A 15,413-nucleotide genomic window follows, 5' to 3' on the forward strand; every position below is an offset into this window, starting at 1 on the left:
GGGCTGGTGGCTCCCTGATGCCATCTTAAGATGGCTTCCCATTCTTGAGTCATATCCAACCCATCCTCAAACCAGTCCATTCCATTTTGTACACTCTGGTTTCCAGTGTAATGATCTGTACAGACCATGGTTCTCCCCTCTCCCTTTTCTCCCCCTCCCCTTTCTCCCCTTGCCATCATTTGTCTCCCCCTCCCTTTGGTCATCCCTCCTATTTGTCACAGTCCACCCTCACTGGTCATAACCCTGAGTCAAGAGGTTCTCTTTTGGCCCTCTCCGTTCGCCACTCCATTTATCCCACTCAATTTATCCCACTCAACATTCCTGATCTTGGTTGTGCGTGTGTGGCTTTGGGTCACAGGTTGCAGACAGTTGTCTCGACTTCAAGTTGAGGAGCATGTGGCAGCAGCCTCCTGGATAAGTTCCTCTTTTGCTTATCTTTGGTTATATAGTTCCTGGGGGGGGGGGGCAATGGTGCTCCCCACAGAAAACCAACGTGGAATGTAATGAAATGCCATTTTCTGGGTGAGCCCCCCAAATGCTCCCTGGCACCCACCCACCCTCCCTCCATTGGCAGTTTTATTTTGCTTTTGATGTTCAGCCTCTGAAATGGAGGTGTGAGTAGCCAGTGCATGGGAGGTTCCGGGTCTCCCTCCCCCCCTCTCCCAGGGGTGGGGATGACGTTTGCTTGTTTCCTTGGGTGTTGGGGGAGTTCTGCCTCTGTTCGGTCTTCAGTTGCAATTTTCTTACCAAGTGTGGTTTGTTTTGTTATTCCTACCTTTCTGGGTGCCTAACCTCGGTCGATGGCAGACATGGAATGCCCCCAACCACATGGGGGTTTCGATAGGCCGTTGCTCCCTGTGCCTCTCTGAGGGGGGCCAGGTTCTGACTTGTGGTCCCTGGTAAGCTGAACCCCAGAGTAATATATAACATATCAGTCTGATAGCTCCAGGGGGCCTCTGGGCTCACCAAGAGAATGGCGTTTCATTACATTCAGTGGTGGTTTTTTAATATTTGAGAAAATCTCGCTTTGGGAAAAGGGTACAACTTTCAAATGTAAGCAATAAAGGGATTAAAATATGTTGCATGCAAAGATGCACATATTAACAAAGACTTAATACATTATCTCATATTTAAAAGATTATGGGAAAAGGTATCAAATGGAAGACAAGAATATCAGTTACTTGTCAAAAAGATGTTCACAGATGAGAACTTATTTGGCCTTAAATTTATTTAAAAGCTCTCTAATGGGGAAATGAAGTACTAAATTTTCAGTGACAGCCTCCAGTTTAAACATTTGAGTTGTTTCTAATTAACTATAAGTATAATGAAGATTATCTAAACATTGATTTATCATATCCAAGAACTTAAATTTTATTCAGTAATTTATAAGATACTTACATAAAACTCAGCATTAAATGGGACTTAGTTGAGACATACATAATTACAGTAATGTATTAAAATAAATTTCTTTTACACAGAGGATTGTTGCTACAACAAGGAAAGTGTTAAATACAGAGGAGATTACTGGAATGTCTGCTGGGGTGAAGTAGATGGCTTAGGTTTGTTGTACAGTTCTAAAGTGGATATAATGGACCATTGGACTAAGCTATTCCAGTGGCATAAACCACAATCAGGTTTAGAAATAAATGTTGTCCCCCCTGAGGCTGATGCTCATGAATATAAAATTAGAATTGCGGAATCGGTGAGAACGGTCACATATAAGACCCATCTCTACAAAGCACCAGCTGACACTAAATCATGGAAAGAATACCAGTGGTAAGTAACACAGCTCAGTTTAGGTTATCACCAGCACTAAGAGGTCCATCATTACTTGATGAAATGTTATCAGTAGCTGAACATGCATCAGATTACAAAATTTGTTGGATTATTGTGTGCAATAGTCATGTATGCATCAGTGACTATATTAGCTCTACTGACAGTCATAATCTAACCAAAACCAGTTAGATATAAAACCTGAGCAGGAATAATATTATGATGCCATAGTGACAACACACCGTGTACATACAATACATTACCATATATAAAACAGTTTTATCTCTTATTTTGGTTAGGTTAGGATAGGCTGAGTTGGGTTGCATTTGGTTAGATTAGTTTTACTTAAAGTATAACGATGATGTAGAGTGGGGAAAATTTGTTGAAGTCTTTGATCCTACTCACCTAGACATGATTAGTATTTTATTATTATTGGTGATATTACTACAGTATATACAGTATTAGGTTAGGTGATAAGTCTTGTAAGTTATCTTCAATATTTGTCATTACCTCAAGAATAATACGTACAGTAAATAATATGGTGATGTCCTGAATATTACGGAACCTTGTTCATTGGTCACGTTTCACAATCAGGGGTAGGGTGACTCATTGCTTGTCTGATTAGCCAAAATATCAGATAGAAGGCATCAGTCAATCATAGCAACCTCCACATCTACACAATACCTGGATTTTGAATGTTATTTTCTGTACTCCTATATTTTCTTCAGATAGTATTCATTTTTAAACTCTATTATGAAAAACAAAATTTTTTCTTCATGTTTGAAAGCCTAAATTTACTTGTGGGTTAAGCTAAAATATCTTACTGTATGAAAATTAACATACACTATTTTTATTTACTTCAGGAACGAGATGTTAGATTGGTGGGCAGACTACCAGTTTGGAGGAGTTCCCAACATAATAGGTGGTGAGGTTGAGGGAGAGACGGTAACAGCTTTGAGGTTATTTTCTTCTGCCAATCTGCCTCTTTTAGCAAAACTCTGGTGCTGTAAGGTAAGAGAGAGAGAGAGAGAGAGGAGGTGGCGGGTGTGGACAAGATGGGTAGATTTGCTTATGCATGAACCAAATTGGGCCACCATTGGGTTACTTTTCTTTTGCAAACAGAGTGGTAAACAGTTGGAACAAGTTAATTAAGTGAGAAGGTGGTGGAGGCCAAAACTGTCAGTAATTTCAGAGCGTTATGATTCAATATTCAATAATTATTATACGACAGAGTTCTGGGAAGACGGGACACCACAAGCGTAGCTCTCATCCTGTAACTACACTTAGGGAATTATAATATGGCACTGCTGTAGTTTGAATTTAATTAATTTTGCTTCATTATATATACAGTACTGTTATTTTTGTACAGTATTGTATATTCAATGACTGACTCAAATTAAAAAAAAATTCTGCCTACAATGCCATGGAAGGTTGGGTAGAATATATGGTAAATGTCAACTTCAAGTAGAAGATTGTCCTTTTAGTTAAATTCTACACATTCAATAAATAAATTTTTAGTTGTTAACTTATGGATACATCAATTAACATATTAGGGGTTCCCCCAAAATATAGACAGCTTACATCAGTTGACTTTTTCAGTATATAAATTAGTGATAACTGAGTCCTGCTTTGAAATCCATACAAGAATTGTATCAAGATTTGACATTTCTCTGGCTGTTACTGTATTAATATGAGAGAAAACCTTGTTACAACACAAGTTATTAATCAAAAGAGTTTTGGAGCAGTTAAATAATTAAGTTTGAGACATACAATTGACTTCCACAGGAGAAATTATAAGATTATGGAGAAACTCTATCCACGTTTCAGGATTGTATATGACAAAATCTAAATTCAATAAACATGAAATTCTGTCTATCCAATAAAAAACAGTTTATGGACTTTTTTTTTTGTAATTCCATAATTTTGTTTACTAATTTGCAAAGAAAAAACTTGATTTTTCATATACTTATAGCATTACAAATTGCTTATACCTGTACTATAGTGCGGTATGACAGCTGAGTGAATTAGGTATTCCAAGGATTATTGGAACTGAGGACTACCTTAAAAATTAAATATATGTTGAATGCTCAGTCACATGTCTATTAAACTAGAACTACTTCCTATTTTCTGCCTTGATGTGCTGGCCTAGGTTTGATGAATAGTTTCGTAGTTTTAGATCTTAACATATTTGTCTCGAAGATTTACATACATCATCCCACTCATCCCTGAATTATAATTTGATAACTAAATACAAATTCCAATGGTTTTTGTAGCTAAATTTGTCATGTCATTTATTTTTAGTGCCACATATGATGCATTCATTCATTTTATTTAATAATAGGATAGAATTAATTTTGGATTATAATGCCACTTTTACAATCACAATTCTTAGTAAACGATAACTTTTCTCATATCGATATTTTCCGGAACTTGAAAAACCGTATACTGTATAGCTCAGACGTCCAATAACTTGGGCTGGACGGTAGTGCAACAGTCTCGATTCATGCAGATCGACATTCAATCCCCAACCGTCCAAATGGTTAGGCATCATTCCATCTCCCTGTCCCATCCCTAATCCTTATCCCTTCAAAGTGCTATGGAGTCATAACGGCTTGGCACTTTCCCCTGATAGTTGCCTTCTGGATGGAATATAAGATATCATGGGCAAATATTCTGAAGCATTTTCATTAGGGAATACGGCAGTGTATCCCACATGTTTAATGAGCATAAAAGGAAAAAATTACTATGGAATCCTTTCTGGAGCTGTAATTAAATCAATTAGGGGAAGTAAATAATCATAATAATAATGTGCTGTAAATAAGAGTGCTCATAAACACAACTATAATTGCATGTCAATATTTTGTTTTATTTTCAGGAATCTGGTTGGGATCCCAATATTTGTGAAAAATATATGTCCTCAGTTCTGCGTTTCATCAAAATGTGTTGCAGCAAGATTCCTAGAGAGGTCTTATCCTTTGAACTAAAAGAGAATGGTGATGTTGTGTGCATCAAGAGAAATTTTACCATAAAAAACAAAAATTTTGACCCCAACCAAATTTTGCCAAAAGAATTCATTCAAGAGGTATATCCAGAGTCTGGAAAGAAAAGGAGACCAAAACCTAAGATAATGACAGACCAGCCAATCCCTATGCGTCGTAGAATTAATAAAAGAAAAAATGCACCAGCTTGGCATCATTTTCTGCATTACAAACCAGGAGATAGCTCTTGCTCAGGCACGTCATCATGCTCACCAACAGTAGCAGCAGTATTTGGTTTACAGTCTCGACACTCCTCTGATGACCAAATGAAAGCAAAGAAGTACAGGTAACCTCTTGTAAACCAAGACAGATGGACAGTGTGACAAGAAATCAAATATTAAAGCAATGTTAGACAGGTTATATAATTAAAAGCAAACCAGAAAATTGATAGTTGAACAATATAGGCCAAACAGAATACCTAAAGTTGAGGATAGAAAGAATTACACAAGTTGTCTGAATACAAAGGGGAAGAAAATACTCAAGAGTTAGGAAGTTAAATTAGATGGCAAGCTCACTAAGTGAAGAATCTTATGAAAAAGTTAACGGGAACCATATCTAAGAAGAAGAAAGGTATAATTTCTAAGAACATTATAAAACTCAATGGATTTTGTAATTCTCAGGTTACAAATTATTCCATTCCTTGTTTTAATGGGTATGCTATCACTTCTAAAAAGTATTGTAGGAAAGAAGTTAAAGAAAATACAAGATGGAGAGGCACAGGGAGGAACAAGATGTATTATGTTAAGAGGAACAAAATTAAATGAGAAATAAGACCTATAGTTAGAAAAACTACAAATATTAAAATTTTTTTTTTTTTATTGCTTTATATTTTTCTTCAGGAGCCAAATGGTAACTCCCTGAAGTTGAAATAACCCTCACAAATGAATTACATTAGTTTTAAAGAGTCCTGTGTGGCCTATTGGGGACCAGAGTCAGAATCTTGCCCCCCCCCCCTCACGCAGGCACAGCATATTGTCGTGATCACCCTCAGTGAGAAAACATTCAGAAAGCATGTTTTCTTCTGGTTTCTTGGTTTCTATATTTTGGGCCTGGTGTTCAAATCCAGGCATTTTTCCATGGGTTTCCATTTTTCCTCTCAGCAGATCTGTCTAGTGACATGCCTTTCTGGTTCAACATTTTCTGCCAATCTACACGTCTGGACTTACTAATGCAAGTCTAATCATTTGTTCGGTATGCAGGTGGCCGAGTTGTTGGTGTCCCACCACAGTATATAATTTCTTGGCACTCCTTTCATCTCTTTGTTTCTTTGTTGCATTTCTTCTGTGTCTGGTCCGGTGGTTCTGTCCTGTTTGTCTTGGTTGCTTGTCGATTGCCATCTTATGCCTAATAATGTGCTGTCACCTCTTATCGTGCGACCATGGCGGATCTGTGCTTATTGGTCTTCGTGTCTTTGTTGTGGATGTTTCCTCTCCTTCATTTTGTAGTTTGTCTTGTGATTCCTTTCATCTCAGGCTAGCTCATGCTCCTCCTGAGCCATCTTGGTCTCTAGATCGGATGATAGTGTTTGTCCTTCCTTCAGCTCTTGGTTGCTCCTTTTGTCTGGGGTATGTTCCTTGAAGCTCTGTTTTTGTTGGCAATCGCTTCTGGTTGTCAGATGGGTAAACTTTATGCTCTTCTCCAGAGGCATGGGTTCTGTTCTTTTTACTCTGGTGGGCGATTTCTTCGTTTGCATCTTTCTCCTCCTTTTCTGGCAACAAACAAGATGATTGGCTTCTGTAGGGGCTCTTTGGTGGTTGATGCTTGGTTTGTCCAGCAGAGGTTGCATCATTTGTCAGGTTGTGGCAGTTCATTGTTATGGCGTGCCACCAGCACTGCTCCCATGAATGCACTATTTGTTGACCCGGTTTCCTTGGTTCACTGTTTCATGGCTCATTTGTTCCAGGTTGTCCACAGTCTCATAAAGTCTAGTCAGACTGCAGTCTACCCTTGTTTCCATGATGTTCCAGTGTTTGTGGCTTTGTCAGTGTTTTCATGTCGAGTGCTGATATTCGGTTTGGAGGTTTAATATGATCTGCGTGGCTTGTTACTTGATCAATATATCTGGTCCCCATCAGGCTCATGTTCCCCTGTGTCTGGTTTCCCATCTTAACAACTCATCTTTGTGATTTGCATTTCTACTCTTCTCTATATGTCACATGTTTTACTTCTCTGTTGTTAGCTTCAGGAGGACACCATTTGGATTCTCCAGAAAATCAGCATTGAATGTATAATAATGAAATGTTTTGCAAATGCCATGATTCTCTACCCTTACCCACTACCAGTTGGATTGGTTCATGATCTTTAAGCCCCAGACCGAGGCTAAAATTGTGTGGGCCAGGAGCTCCCAGTGCTGCTGTAACTGGAGAAGGGAGGAAAGGTATGTTCGAACTAGTTTCTGAGTTAATAATTTGTAGAGTCGTTTGGTTGTCTTTCTAAACTTCGCAAGTGTCTGTATTGCTTTCCTTACTTTCTGGATGTTTTCTTGGTGAGGATGATCGTAACAATCCCCTGCTCCCTGTGTCTCTAAGTGGGTGGCAGGTTCTGGATTCTGGTAAGTTCATTCAGACAAAGGGGACATTTCATTTCATTCTATACTGTTTTTTTTTTTTATGTGAATAGGCTGAGAGTGAATAAGAATCAACAGTAATAATAGTTCTCTCAAAGATAGTAAAAACATCAAGTATATTTGTGAATTTATTATTAATACTGCTAAGTGTTAGTTTTATTGGGATATATTTTTTACAGGATTTTCTTTTCAGCCAATCTGATCCAAGTCTTACAGTTTATGAAGTACAGTTCTAAATATTCCAGCTGGCCATAAAGAAAGGAATTGGCTATTATTTCTATCCAATATGAGAGTCAAGCTCAGGTATGTCAAGAATCATTTTGAAAACAAGCTTTTAACCTGTTCATAAATTTGGGGCTTAAACTTTAAATGTTGTACAACTCTCTTTACTGTTTAAATCTTCATACTACTGAAAGTATTAAAGTACAGTATTAAAGTTTTGTTAACTAATGGTATACAGGAGTGTTTCAAAGTGCTGTTTATTTTGGTATGACAATACTTTAGAGGAGTATCTTTTTAAAAAGTAATCACTGTACCATAAATATTTTTGTCAAGTTACTATATCAGTATAAAATGCTATTGTGTAATATGATTTGAGTCATATTACAATTAGAGTATGATAAACATTTACAGTCCATTTTGGTTTAATTTATCAATGTATAAAAAAATATGCAAATTCCAAAATACCAGCATTGAATGTAATGAAACGCCATTTTCTAGATGAGTCCCGGAGGATCCCTGGAGCTATTCAGGCTGATATGGATATCTCTAAACTTGCCATCAATCGATGAGGGTGGAGTTCTAGGCCTACCAGGGACCACGAGCCAGAACCTGGCCCCCCCTCAGAGTGGCACGAGGAGTAATGGCCGATAGAAATGCACATGTGATTTGGGAGCATTCTATATCTGCCATCGATCGGGACAGGCACCCAGAAAAGTAAGCGCCCCAAAACAAACCCCCTATTCTGGTAAATAGACAAAAGAGTGGACAGAACTCCCCAAATGAAAAAGAGCCAACAAGCATGACCTCACACGAGCCTCGCCGCATGTCTGCGCAGCTCCACCCTCCCTGGGAGGGAAAAGGTGGAGCCCCAGACCCTCGCCCTAGCAATCCTCACCCATTCTGAGGCTGAATATCAAAAAATGCAAAAACTGCCGACCAGAGGGAAAGAGGGTTGCCGGGGGAGCTTCCGGGACTCGCCCAGAAAGTGGCGTTTCATTACATTCAACACTGGTTTCTGGGAGGAGCCCCTACGGCTCTCCGGAGCTACTTCACTAAAGACGAAAAAGAAAGAAGGGGACTTTCCCGGGAGGCGGTCAGTGCTCACATCTACACTCGAAGTCAAGACAGGCTGCAGCCGCCGACCCAAAGCGACACAGGCCCGACCGGGCCCAGGAAGGTAAACAAGGTAGCGTGCAGCCAGGACCCTGTTCGACCGCCAAAACCCCGTGCCCGAATGTCAGTTCAGTACATGTTACCAAAGACGGCAGCAAGAGCAGCAAACTTACGAATGTTGTGGGCACTAGGATAGACCACAGGCTGGCTAGACTTAACTTTCGCACTCTTTTGACTATCCGAATAGTCAACAATTTTTCTTCCTAGTACTCTCGGTTGACTCGTCGATACGTCAATAATTTTAAAATATTTGTTAAGAAAAACACAAAATTTAAATTTTATCCGATCAATCTGAGAGTGGTTTTAAAATAAGCGCCTTTAGAATGCACACAATTTGATACAATATTGAAGATGTAGCCTGACAATGGAGGTCAGAACACTTGAAAGATTATAAATACTTTTGTGGTCTAAATATTAAAATATTTTTTTTAAATTCCATTTATTGTGCTATTATGGGACTAGTTTTAAAATGCCTGCCAATAGATTGCGAACAATTTGATACCAAAATGAAAGATGTAACACGAAAATTTATGTTTTCAAACTGAATGAGTATAAATATTAGGCTGCAGCGTGTCAATTGGTGCTCGTTCACAGGTAATGGTTGGTCGACTTCAGGCTATGCTGCAGGAAGTCACACCGGGCTTTTGGACCTTATATGCATATACCCCTGTAGGTAATTCTATTGCGAACAAAATGATACCAAAATGAACGACGTAGCACAAGAATTAAGGCGAGAAAACTGAAGCGAGTATACACATTTTACTGATTTTGTGCACTCACTGGTAACTTTGCCGAATTTAGGCTTTGCTGTGGGGAGTCACGCTGGGCTTTTGGACCTTATATGCATATACACCTGTAGGGAATTCTATTGCGAACACAATGATACCAAAACGCCTGTACCCACGAACAGAGAAGAAGGGAAACCGGATCAACCCAAAGCTCATCCCCGGACACAAAAGCCATGGCACGCAAATAACGGCGGAGGGCCGCAACCGGACACAACACATGATACACCCCCAATCTGATCAACTAAGCATCAACAACCAAAGGACCCCCTCCGGAAAGCAGCAGTATTATTCTTCGCCAGAAAAGGAGGAGACAGCTGGAGACGAATAAACCTATTACCATGACCAAAACGGCAGAAACCCTTGCGCCGGAGAAGAGCATGAAGCTCCAAACCCGATCCCCAGAGGCCAATGTCAACAGGAAAAAAAGAGCCTTAGAAAAACAATCCTGGACCGAAGGGGCCACAACAAACCAAAGAGAAGAGAGATAGGAGAGCACTGTCCAAAGACCAGGCGGCGCTTGAGCATGCCGGAGATGAAACAATGCACGAGACAGCTTGCGAAAAGGCCCAGAAGTAACATCTATACTGAAAGCAAGCTGCTGCGGCTCCTCCAGCGTCCCAGGATATGAGGAGACAGTATTCGGCATAAGATGACGGTCCTAGAACAACCAGGAGAGAAAGGACAACACCACCCGACCCGAAAGCGAAGTACTGTACAATGACGAAGAGTCAAAAAGAAACGGAAGGACCGCCAGGAAACTTCATACTACAGTACTACCAAGATGAAGCCCTCAGGTGAGACACCGTCAAGGAAGCCACCTGATCACCATACAGATGGTGATAAACTCTAGTAAAAAATATCAAATGTGCCACCATAAGAGCAGTACTGAAACAGAGAACAGCACAACAAGTCACAAAACCATACGTATCCTCATCAGCCGAAGAACTGCAGGGTGGATCGCCGGCGCGAGGGTCTGGGCTCTCCCTTCCCCCATACCGGGGAGTGCTGAGCTGCGCAGACATGCCATGCAGCTCCTGTGACATCATGCACGTTTTCATTTGGGGAGTTCTGTCCACTCGTTTGTCTATTTTTGTCGTTTTTAACCAGAATAGGGGTTTATTTTGGGGCGCTTACCTTTCCGGGTGCCTGTCCCGGTCGATGGCAGATATACAATGCTCTCAAATCACATGTGCATTTCTATAGGGGGCCCCCTCCCCCTCAGAGGCTCCTTGTGCCTCTGAGGGGGAGGGGGCCAGGTTCTGGCTCATGATCCCCGGTAGGCCTAGAACTTCACCCACATCGACTGATGCCAAAACTAGGGATATCCATATCAGCCTGGATAGCTCCAGGGAGCCTTAGGGGCTCCACCCAGAAAATGTGGCTGTCCATTAGTAAAATGAAGTATGTACTTGCATTAAATAAGGTAAAGGCAGAGACCATTGTGTGCAGTGATCTATTGGAGATACGCTTGATGCATTTGGAGAAATTAAACTGCAGTACATGAAATGCAAAAACACATGAAAATAATTACAATAACTGTATCGGGAAGCACATAGTCTCGCTGCTTATAATTAATTAGGAATACAGTGGAACCTCGGGTTACGAGCGTCCCTGTTTAAGAGTTTTTCGGGTTACGAGCCCGATTTGTTCGGAAAATTTGCATCGGGTTACGAGTTTGTTGATACACGTATGGGCCGACCTAGTGCATGGTGGCACGGCGATCGTGCCTCAGTTTACCAGTGCCTCGTGCCCAGTGACTATCCCGCCTGAATTCTTCACAAGGATTTATAGTTTTTTGTAGGATTTTTGGCCATTTGAGCATAAAAGTTATTATATATAGCTCGCCATGGGTCCCAAGAAAGCCAGTGGTAATGTTTAAGGCAAGAAATCGCATATAAGGATGACAGTAGAGGAAAACAAGAGATCATTTGGAAGCATTAAAATGGTACTCATGTTGTTGAACTAGCTAGGCAGTACAACAAATCCAGTCAACGATATATGCACTATACTTGCCAAGAAAAAGGACATTATGAGTGCTAAAGTGGCAAAAGACATATCAACAATCACGAAACAAAAACCACAAATACTTGAGGATGTGGAAAAGTTGTTATTAATTTGGATACACAACAAGGAGTTAGCGGGTGATAGTGTTTCAGAGGCCATCATTTGTGAGAAAGCCAGGGTATTGCACGAAGACCTTGTAAAGAAAACCCCTGGAACGAGTGCAGATACGATAGACTTTAAGGCAAGCGGGGGATGGTGTGACAAATTTAAAAAAAGGAGTGGTATTCATAGTGTTGAGGCATGGGGAGGCTGCCAGCTCAGACAAACCAGCAGCTGAAAGATTTATTGAAGAATTTAAAGAGTTTGTAGAGGGTGAGGGATACCCACCGCAACAAGTGTTTAATTGTGACGAAACAGGACTGTTTTGAAAAAGATTGCCTAAGAGGACATACATTACCAAGGAGGAAAAATCCTTGCCCGGACACAAGCCTATGAAACATAGGTTTACGCTTGTGCTGTGTGGAAATGCGAGTGGCGATTTGAAAATTAAACCCTTGCTTGTGTATCATTCTGAAAATCCAAGGGTTTTCAAAAAGTATGGTGTGCAGAAAAACCAAATGTGTGTGATGTGGAGGGCTAATAATAAGGCATGGGTGACTAGGATTTATTTTACGGAGTGGGTGAATGATGTGGTGTGCTCTGCCATACAATAATATCTGCAGGAGAAAAATTTGCCACTCAAGGCCCTGCTTCTCCTCGACAATGCTCCTGCTCATCCTCCAGGCATTGTTGAACAGGTACAGTAATTTTCTCACAGTAAAGTTCCTTCCTCCTAACACCACTCCTCTAATTCAGCCTATGGACCAGAAAATCATAGCAAATTTTAAGAAACGTTATGAAAAGGTACTTTTCCAGAAATGTTTTGAAGTGACTGAAGCAACAAACCTCAACCTCAAAGAGTTCTGGAAACACCATTTTAACATTTGTAGTGCTTTAAAATTCGTTGACAAAAGCCTGGCAAGAAGTGACTCAAAGAACCCTGATCTCTGGCTGGAAAAAATTGTGGCCTGAATGTGTGTCAGAACTAGACTTTGAGGGGTTTGAGCCTGTAAATGAAGTGCCTATTGTTGAGGAAATTGTTACTCTCTGCTGGAAGCTTGGGCTGGGCTTGGAATTGGATGGTGCTGATGTGGAGGAGTTGGTGGAAGAACACAATGAAGAACTGACCACCGAAGAACTCCAAGCCCTTCAAAAGAAGCAGCAAGAAGAGGCAGCTGAGGATATTTCTCCAATGAAGGAGGATGAGGCAGAAGGTGTCCCTTCCGCAACCATTAGGAAGTGGTGTCAGATGTGGGAAGAAATGCAAACTTTTATTGAAACGACTCGCCCAGAGAAAGCTGTAGTAGGCCATTGCATTAATCTTTTCAATGACAATGTGATGCCTCACTACAGACAAATGTTGCAAAGAAGGGAAAAACAATCTTCAATGGATCATTTTATTGTGAGAAAATCAAGCAGTGAGCCACAACCAGGACTTAGTGGTATGCAGGCAAAATGTGCAGGCAACTCCAGAAAGATCTTTACTGCCTGATGTTATAATGGAAGGGGACTCTTCTTCCATACAGTAACACCTCTCCTCCTCCCCCCTCCTCACCATCTTCCATATGCCAACAGCAGTCATCAGCAAGGGTAAGTAATAACTTGAACATACTTTTGTAGTGTGGATTTGGATGAATTAGGTAAAAAATTTAGTTTGAAGTGAAGTTTTTGGGTAGTCAGGAATGGATTAATTCATTTCCGATTACTTCTTATGGGGAAATTAGCTTCGGTTTACAAGCTGTCTCCAGGAACAGATTAAATTCTTAAACCAAGGTATCCCCTGTATTTGGGAATGTGGTAGTTAATACTATAAAATATAAATATATTTTTATTGAAAAAACATGCCATGTTAGATTGCATAACTACAGATTGAGAAGTATTTTGGTCAGAAGATTAAAGCAGTTGTAAATATTCTCAACCATGATATAATTTTTTTATCATAACTTTTGCCTTTCATAAACATAAGACAAAGAATCTAAACACTTATATAATTATATTATGGATAAGCAGTTGCTTTAAAATATAGCTGCTAATTAAAATAAAACTGGATGGAAGACTTCAGAGGGCATACATGCCACAAAATGGCATTGGTGCACAAAGTTGTTAAATAAAAGTAGATTCTCAATGTTACAGCTTGCTTAACATAAACTACAAATGTTTTAAAAATTACACTGAAACAGGGAAGCAAGAAAAGAATGAACAGATACATTTATGGATTGGAAAAAAATTATATTTTATTATATATATATATATATATATATATATATATATATATATATATATATATATATATATATATATATATATATATATATATATATATATATATATATATATATATATATATATATAATAAAAAATGTGTGTGTGTGTTAATTACACACACAAAAGATACACACACAGCTATGTGGGAAAGTTATTGGAAAACTTCTGGAACTTGCCTAATATAAGCCAGCAATTTTTACAAGTTTCCATATTCAATAAGAACTGCCAAAATTCCTTGGAAAAATGAACTGAAAGAAAATTATTTAAATCTACAAATTAAATGTCATTACCCATGTACAGTATTTCATTACCAACTAAATGTAATGCATTCTAGAAAAAACTAATTCTTTTGTAGAGCTCAAACTCATAATAACATGCACTACTCCCAATTAAATAAATAAAAAAATTACAAATTAAGAATTTAAATGTATTACTTGATGTACTGAAATAATTTAAATGAGTATTTTGGGTAAAACTATTACATAATGACAATTACAAAGTGAACATTGTTCATGTATTTCAGTAATGTGTAGTGGAAACAATATCCATATTAACTTTACATACAGAGTATTAACCAATGCATTCAAGGATCATTACCAACCTAAATTGAACAAAACTTGATATGATTCATTTAATTTTAAATTTGTATATATTTTTATATCACCGTGTTACAAAATTAGAGTATCTTCAGCTAATGCCTCCTGAGAATTATACAAATTTGGGTGAAAGAGTATTAGACATTTTCATGTCTAATATTTGAATTAAGACTAGAGGAAGCATGTGATAATAATTTACAGAGCTCACCTGCTGCACTTGCTGTTTTGCTAGCATCATCTAAGGCTTCCTGCATGAACTTGAGTCGCCCATTACTAGCTTTTTCTTGATCATCATTCTACAATAGTAAACAAAGTAATTTCCTTTCAGGCAAATTGAAATTATAAATTTATGATGAAAGCATTACATAAAAGAATATTAAGGAAAAAGTTGAATGAAATACCTCTTTCTGAGCATCACCATTGTAGCTCATCCCGGCTGATGCACTTGCCATTACCTGGCAAACTAGCCATGCTTGATGCCTTTGAGACTAAATGCTCACTGGGGACAATAACCTGTACCCTCTGAGGCAGGTAGCACATGGGAATAGAAATACAGTAATAATAATAAAAACAGCAACGAGGCAAACCAGCCACAAAAGCATCAAATGAGGATCACACAGGAAATCATGAATCAGATCGTGAGGAAACTTCTCGGGCAGTCACCCCTGAGTCAACACCTGCATCAGAGGAGCTCCAGGATATTTAAAATTCCTAAGTACCGTAGAAAAGATTAATGACCATGAGTGGTGTCCAAGGAAACATAGGTGTAGTGTATTTGAAAAATGTGAGATAACATGAATGTGCCAGGGGAAGTGAAAGAGATGAGAAAAAGTTGCATAGTTTAAACTATGCATAGCATAAACATAGTGCAGACAATGAAATTCAAAAT

General features: G+C 39.1%; 2 protein-coding genes across 15 annotated transcripts in view; one reads left to right on the forward strand and one right to left on the reverse strand.

Moving 5' to 3' along the window:
* The window catches only part of LOC123768546 (uncharacterized), a 50,801-nt gene extending 42,787 nt beyond the window's left edge, over positions 1–8,014 (forward strand). For all 5 annotated transcript variants that reach the window (XM_069336343.1, XM_069336340.1, XM_069336342.1 and 2 more), the window contains 3 exons: positions 1,479–1,776; positions 2,637–2,784; positions 4,649–8,014. In XM_069336343.1, the coding sequence (XP_069192444.1) occupies positions 1,479–1,776; positions 2,637–2,784; positions 4,649–5,101 (899 nt within the window). In that variant the 3' untranslated portion in view covers positions 5,102–8,014. The remainder of the gene's footprint in view (positions 1–1,478; positions 1,777–2,636; positions 2,785–4,648) is intronic.
* The window catches only part of LOC123768425 (uncharacterized), a 46,828-nt gene continuing 34,056 nt past the window's right edge, over positions 2,642–15,413 (reverse strand). For 9 of the 10 annotated variants that reach the window (XM_069336347.1, XM_045758943.2, XM_069336348.1 and 6 more), the window contains exon 8: positions 13,932–14,820. In XM_069336347.1, coding sequence (XP_069192448.1) covers positions 14,662–14,820 — 159 coding nt within the window. In that variant the 3' untranslated portion in view covers positions 13,932–14,661. Of the gene's footprint in view, positions 2,778–13,931; positions 14,821–15,413 lie in introns of those variants that run through there. The other variant, XM_069336349.1, reaches the window with a different exon arrangement.

Source organism: Procambarus clarkii, chromosome 35, assembly GCF_040958095.1.
Source record: "Procambarus clarkii isolate CNS0578487 chromosome 35, FALCON_Pclarkii_2.0, whole genome shotgun sequence".
Classification (NCBI taxonomy): Eukaryota; Metazoa; Arthropoda; class Malacostraca; order Decapoda; family Cambaridae; genus Procambarus; species Procambarus clarkii.